Source organism: Fulmarus glacialis, unplaced genomic scaffold (assembly GCF_000690835.1).
Source record: "Fulmarus glacialis isolate BGI_N327 unplaced genomic scaffold, ASM69083v1 scaffold3549, whole genome shotgun sequence".
Classification (NCBI taxonomy): domain Eukaryota; kingdom Metazoa; phylum Chordata; class Aves; order Procellariiformes; family Procellariidae; genus Fulmarus; species Fulmarus glacialis.
Genome location: NW_009232443.1, coordinates 1 through 7330, shown reverse-complemented (window position 1 = coordinate 7330; position 7330 = coordinate 1). Strand labels below are relative to the sequence as shown.

Genomic DNA, 7330 nt, shown 5'->3' with positions numbered 1-7330 from the left:
GGAATAGGGAACAGCAGAGCTGTTTTAGTAAGGCTGTGTCTGCTTTCTGTTTGCTCTCACACAAAAAATGAAAGCTTTTCACTTCTGGACAGACAGCAGGTTGTTTTTTTCTTGGATCAATGAAAAATGAAGGAACGTTGGTAGAGCTTATTCATAGAGTGTATAACTGACACAGTTGAGCTAAACTTTTCACGTGTATGGATTAATTAAGATAAATAGTTGGTTTTCTACAAACCCATTCATATTTTACCACTTGAGTCGGCAGGAGAAGCTCAACCCCATCTAAAGGGAAATAAACACCTGTGTCTTATAACCACAGTTTTAGCACACTAGCAGCAGTTTGAAATGGAGGAATCTGAGCTTTTCTTCTTGGTTTCCCTAAACCGAGGAATGTTTCATTGTGCTGACGAAGAATTGGCTGCTCCATGTAGATGGAGAATTAAACCAAAAATCTCCTTCACCACTAAGCAAGAAAAGAAAGTGTCATTCATGATTGGTGACTAAAGAAAACCAGTGAATTATTCACCAAAACGAAAGATTTAAGAAAGTCTTAAAAATTAAATGAAATAAATACAGATTAAAAATACATTCTTTAACTTTTAGATTGCAAAGAGGACTAGCAGGTCCTTTCTACTCTAGAAGTTGAGAAGGAAGTATTATCTTAAAAATACACATAATTCTGTGACCCCTTAAAACGGACACTGTAAGCCAAGATTGCTATTAAGACCAGAAGAGATTTGTAAAAGCAAGTAAAAAAAACTTTTTTACAGTTTGCCAGAGCATCCATACTAAGAACATAAGCCACTGCTTTCCATCACGATCTGTTTTTGCCAACACAACTGCCTTGAACTTACCTCTTTCAGGGCTTTTAATAATCGAGGTCGCTTTTCTTCAACACTTTCCCTGGACTGCTGTTTAAGCTTCCTCAGGAGTGCTGTAACTAAACAGAAATTAACTATAAGGTAAATCTATTCTATTTGTTTGTTATTTAGAGGTTAGTGTCATTATTTGACATCTTAAAAAAAGAAAAAACAATGCAAATGTAACATTTCATCAGACTTTGGAGAAATGAACTTCAAGTTATAGTAATTATACATAGCCTACTCTGATCACAACAGGAAGAAAAGCCTCAATAATTGTTTATAATATAAAGTATACAATCATGTCAAGAGGTCTTTTACACACATATTAGTAAACTGTGGGTACACATATTACTGAACACAAGCCTATAGATTGCATAACATCTACTCCCACTGAGAAAATTCTTTAGTAGTGAGGAGCTGACATGCTGAATGTTGTTAGTATATCACAAACTAGTGCATTAATATATTATATATATTAATACATACAAAATATATAGTGAGTTTTCTGCTATGGGACATGGTAATACCAAATACCATTAACATCCACTAGTGAGTAGCAGTAGAATAATTTTCCCTTTACTACTTCATATCTGAAGTGAATAAGTAATCACTATATTTGCCTACTGGCCTGTTGAGGTGAAACATAAAAGCAATATCCCATTGCCAACTGATAAATCAAATATACATATGACCACATGGAGCAGTTCCAATTAGATGATCCCACACAGCTAAAATCCATTCTGACCTTGTAACTCCGATTTTAAATACAGAATGCTAGTTTATAGCTTTTACAATCACTTTAAGCAAAATCTTAACTCTACTTAGCATTATGTATCCTAATGCAATTTCTTTCTTATCAAGGAAATGGACATGTGTAGAGCTTCTCGTATCATATTTAGATACAAAAAGTTCAGCTGATTAAGATAAACTCTTCAGAGAGCTAAAATAGGAATCTTATAAAAAAAACCTAGCTTGAAAACCTGTTCTCCTGTTCTGAATGAGGCCTCAATTTCTGATTAATTGGGAAGCAGAGGTTCTTACTCATTTGTCTGTCTCCATAGCTGATGGCTTCTGCAAGAGGGCTCCATCCCTGAGCATTTTTCACCTTTACTGGAGCATTATGGGCTAAAAGCAAGTGGGCACATTCTGTAACAAAATAGTAATAATGATTTACAGTAAACATCAAGGATGTAGCAATATCTTTCATAATAAAGGAAACAATAATAAAGCAAAAGTAGTAGATATTCAATATATTAAACAGTTTATCAAAATACCTATCTGGATTTTGACTCAAACTTTAAACAAACAAAAAACATTTACGTAAGTACTTAATAGCACTTCCCTGTTAAATATCAGCAGTAAAAACATAATTGGTGATCAACCACCAATTACATAACCACTGAAGAAGTGTCCCTTCTGCTTCTTATATTTTGCTTTTTATAAAGCTATATTTCTGTATGTGCATATACACACACACACAACTATATAACAAATAGTTTTAAAACATTACATCAGTTTTCTCTACTTAATGCACAAAATCACGTACCAAGACACACTTCATGGTCTTCCACACATGGAAGTTGTGCACGGTCTTCCCGCTCTCTATCTCAACCCCATTCGCCCAAAGGGCAATAGTGAACTGATTAGCTAGAAACGTGCATGGAGACATAGACTTTGGGCAACTCTTGAGAACATCACGTGTATGGGAGGCAGAGAGACAGCTGTGGCACTAAAATCCCTATGCGCTGTAACATCTTATGGTAACACGGTATCTAAAGTGGGCAAACAAGCACGCTCTGACCTAGGAAAGCCTCACTATGTGCATAACCAGCCGTACAACAAGTAACAGGTACTGTAGGACTAAGCAACGAGGATATCTGGAGCACTGATAACAGAGCACACAACTCATGGTCCTGTGCTCCATCAATAGAGAGGTACGCTTGCAACGCACTACATTTGTCATCAACAGCATCGCTAACAGCGTGCATCGATGCTATCCCTGACACTCAGCATGCACACACTGCCGATAAAGCAACGTTAACATCTCATCAAAGCCACACAAGTTCCTAGCAGAGTCACAGCTCAACTTGCATTTCCTTCTCTGTCTATGGGTAAAAGGTGATGGTGGAATGACGAATAGTCCTTAAAATTAAGGAGAGAAGAAAGCTTTCAGTGTTTCCATGTTTTGAATAAGCTGTCCTCATTTGAAACGGTTCTTCAGTTTCTAACTACAGAAAGTTTCCTCACCCCACCTCATTAAAATCAACCTGACCCATCTGCAAATGATAGAGCAGTACCAAGCTGGAGCTGTAGGCTGAAGAAATGTCTCACTACAAATAGGATGGGCAGGCATGACGGATAGAGGAACTTCCTGGATTATTCTCCTATTATAGGTATTACAGGAAACCGTACTAGTCATTCCAGATGCAACAGTCGTGAGTCACTGGCAAGCACAGTGTTTGGAAAGAAGAGATACTTCACTGGTGAATATACTATCTTTTGTGGTAAATAAACAAAAGGCCTTACTACTTTGCCAGCAAACACAGAGAGGTATTTTTATAGTTGCTTAAATATAGTGCCTAACACAATAACAACACTGTACACTGAGCAGGCAAATAAGCTTGCATTTACCAGCCAGATTACATTTTCAGTTAAACAAACAGGATGTAAATTCATCCCGCACTTCAGAAAAGACTGGCTATAACGCTGCTATATACAGCTGAACAGTCTATATGCATCACCCCAGAAAGACAGAAAACTGACCTTCGGTATCAGTGAGACAGACAAGGAAACAAGGTAGGAAAGGACCTGGGGTTCTTGGTGGATCAACAACTACGCAGGATTCAAAGTCGAAACAGTAAAACCAGGTATTGTGCTGGATGTCATGCGCAAATAGCCCTGCTCTAGGCAAGCTAGACAAAGTCTCACCACAAGCATCGTAAAGGATTTAGGGCTTCACACACAGGATGACTGACTATATGGAAAGAAGCCATGAGGTGAACTGCAAACTAAAATCTAAAACAGGCAGGCAATGAGAAAATGAGTAGAGGGAAGAAATGCGTCTCCTCGCTGTGCTATACATGAGGATAACTCCTATTCAAGGACTCTGTCAGCACTGAATAGATTGCTGAAACATAAAATAACCAAATTTTAAGAGAGACTTGGAATAAATATTCAACCATACTGAATTAAAGTTGGTAAACTCTTTTCTATCAGTTTTATTAGAAGAAGCATCTTTGATCAAAATTTTTTGTATTTATTAATGTGGTATGATACTGTTGTAGTTACATGGAAAGTGTCCCTTCATGACAGCTAATCACCTTTTAACCAAAAAGCACACAAACCCTTCTACACTCAACAGTGCAAAATTTGTAAATATTAACTAATGACCGTGACAAACTAAAGCTTGAAACAAACACTGCAATAAGGCACAACAGAAGTCATACACATAGCTGATCATCATTGCTTTAAAACGCAAAGTAGTTAGAAAACTAAAATCTATTTTACAAAGAAAAATGTCTTATTTAAGGCTGAGAAATTAAAGGAAGGCTTCTGCCTCTGTTTCCTTCCGTTGTTCTAAGCCTCTAGTCTAGGACCCTCACTGGGAAACAGCAGTTCTGACAAAGCACCATTTCAGCAAGTTGAAAAAAAACTCCTATCTGTGACTTCTAGTAGGCAGGCATTTGTAAAACATATTGCCTCACTCCTATCTCAAAAAGTTTCTGCATATCTTCTTCTTCTTGTCGTCTTTTTTTTTTTAAATTTAAAAAGTATCACAGGCTAGACCAATATTGGCAGATTTCAGCAAGCTCTACTGTTTCTTCTTCTGCATAAGCCACCTCTCTCCCTTCTTCCTTCAAAATTACTTCCCACTCTAACTCTCAATTGTCTTAGATCACTTCCTAGGTATTACCAAAACACCCTAAGACAACTTACTGCATTTCCTGTATTCCCCTCTCCAAATTGCCAGGTGTTTTGGTTAACAACAGCTCTCTCATGGAGCAGTACCACGTACCAGGCATAGGACTCACATGGCTGAATGAAACCAAGCCATTCTTGTTTCAGTAGTGAAAAAGAATTTTACTGTCATGGAGACTTAACAATCATACTCCAGGTTTCTTCCAAGTCTTGAAACATGTCTACTTCTACACTTTCTATTTGAAGTAGAAATTTAAATTGTGCCTTGAAATTCTGCTGTAAAGAAATCCTCGAATGATATCTGGAAGGATGAAAGCCATCATAAATCAACAGGCTGCACAGTCCTCTAGGCTGTCCTGTGCCCCGCATAGGGCAGTCTTGAAACACGAAGAAACAGCTCGGCAGTGGGTCAGAAATTCGAATCGAGTGAAGGAGTATACAAAAAGCAGGTGAGCAATTACACTTCCACTCACAGAGTCATTTTATTCTAGACGATGTTATTCTGATTCACTTCACTGGGAAAAAGCTAAACGGGGTTGTTCAACACCTCTATTGAGCAGATCAGCAACAAACATAAGCAAGTGACACTAATAACCAGAAAACTGTTGACAAAGAGAAAGGGTATCATCACACAAACAGAAATTAATAACCCTTCTGTACCATGAATTAATTGCACATTAAAAGAGAGATCTGCCTGGACCAAGTCCCCTGCCTACACATAGTGAGCATATCCCTCTGCTTCAGCTGCTTGGACACCAAAGGGGAAGCAGATGTGCATATGCCTGCCTCCACTGCCTAGAGTTGTTTCTCAATCTTCTATGATATTCCAAGTTTTCCAATTTCCTTCTGCAAAAAGAGAGGAGCTGGGTCCCCCCACTGTTCTTGTTCTAGGCTCATACAGAGGCCAACTGCCACCCTATCCCATTCACTACCTAGCTCCTTGATTTTGCCCTAAGGAACAGCTCTGATTTCTTCTCCAACTTTGCTCTTCCAAGTCTGCGTGGCACCTTCTTTTCAGAAAACCTCAACTTTGAACTAGCTTGAAACACAAGATCACGTTCAGGAAAATTGAAAAATCTTTTTTTCCTCTTGCCCCTAAGTCTTCGGGATAATTTAAGAGCTAACAAAATTGATGGTTTTACCCACCTTTATGTCCCAACATTACAGCAAGATGTAAAGGAGTGTTTCCTAAAATCAATAATAGAAATAAAAAGATGTTAGATTCAAGGTAACAGAATCCATTGTAATTCCTTCAGGCATTTGCACATACAACTCAAACGTTACATGTTAAGAAACTTCAGTTACATGACCTAACCAAGGAACACACTAAAATACACCAGAGCAGTTACATTTTTCTAAGCAAGCATTTGGATTATACTTGTTAAAATAAATATATTTGAAACACATTTCATGGGCTAAGAGAGCTTTTTTTAATGACATCTTGAAACTTACTCCAGCCAAAGAGATCCAATTGTATCTTCAAGAAAGAGATAACACAAACCTCTATGCTTATCATGGTCTGAAAAGTCTGATATTTTACAAAGAATGACATATCTAGGTTAAAAGCTACTCAAAGATACGATACTGATTAAAATTTTAAGAGCCTATTTTATTAATTTTTCAAAGATTTAGTACAAAATTTTTACTGATACAGTATTGGACATGTTGCAAAGTAACAGTAACTTTACTACAAAAAAGCCTTTTGGTTATTTTAATGCCTTGTTTCCAAAGAAAGCTTCCAAGATTATTAGCAGATATTACAAACACGACCCTATTTTCCTCACTATGCATATGACGCATTTTGTACTTCTGTTCTTAAATATGCACTGTAAGGTACAGAGAGTTGTTTTTTCTGGATTAATGCTGCTACCAGAATTCTGACACATTTTATTTATGTAGCTTAAGGATGGAAAATTCTTCCATTTAACTGTTTATATGTTTAAACATTTTCTTAGTGGAGTTAACAGAAAAACTGCTGGAAAAAAAATTTCTTTCGCAATTATAACAAATGCACTTGATTTTAGGGTTCTTTTACAGTATCATGTTAGCAGTACTTGCTACATGCAAAGGATGATATACTGCACATCTAAAAGATGCAATCCAAAACATTGAGAGGTTGCTGTACAAAGTAATTGCCAGCATACTATGGTATCATGAAATCTCTGATCAAGATAGGCAAGCAGTCAAAGGCAGAGTTTCTAAGTGGTTTTGAATGAGCTATTCAACGTGTAGTACAAATTATTCTTGCGGGTCACTAGCAACATCACAGCTAGCTACCTCCTAGCTCATTATACACGCCCTAAGCAAGCTAACCTCAATTTTTCTATTAATAGATTTTGTAACATCTGTGAGCCAAAACATAATTTAGAATACTGGATGCAGCCATTCTTTGTTAAGTGACTGAAATAACAACATTATTAAGGAACAAACTTGAGAATGAGCCAAACTATGTACTCAGAAAATCCAAATTATGCAAGCCAGGGGTAAACATTTTCCTCACCTTATCAAGTACTTCAACAGGATATATATATAGATATATATATATATAT

General features: G+C 37.0%; 1 protein-coding gene across 1 annotated transcript in view; it reads right to left on the bottom strand.

Annotated features, from left to right (window-relative positions):
* The window catches only part of ANKRD13C (ankyrin repeat domain 13C), a gene marked incomplete at its 5' end in the record, with an annotated part of 17142 nt that extends 11173 nt beyond the window's left edge, over positions 1-5969 (bottom strand). The window contains 3 exons of the mRNA XM_009584884.1: positions 855-940; positions 1905-2009; positions 5928-5969. Coding sequence (XP_009583179.1) covers positions 855-940; positions 1905-2009; positions 5928-5969 — 233 coding nt within the window. The remainder of the gene's footprint in view (positions 1-854; positions 941-1904; positions 2010-5927) is intronic.
* Positions 5970-7330: the final 1361 nt, after the last annotated feature.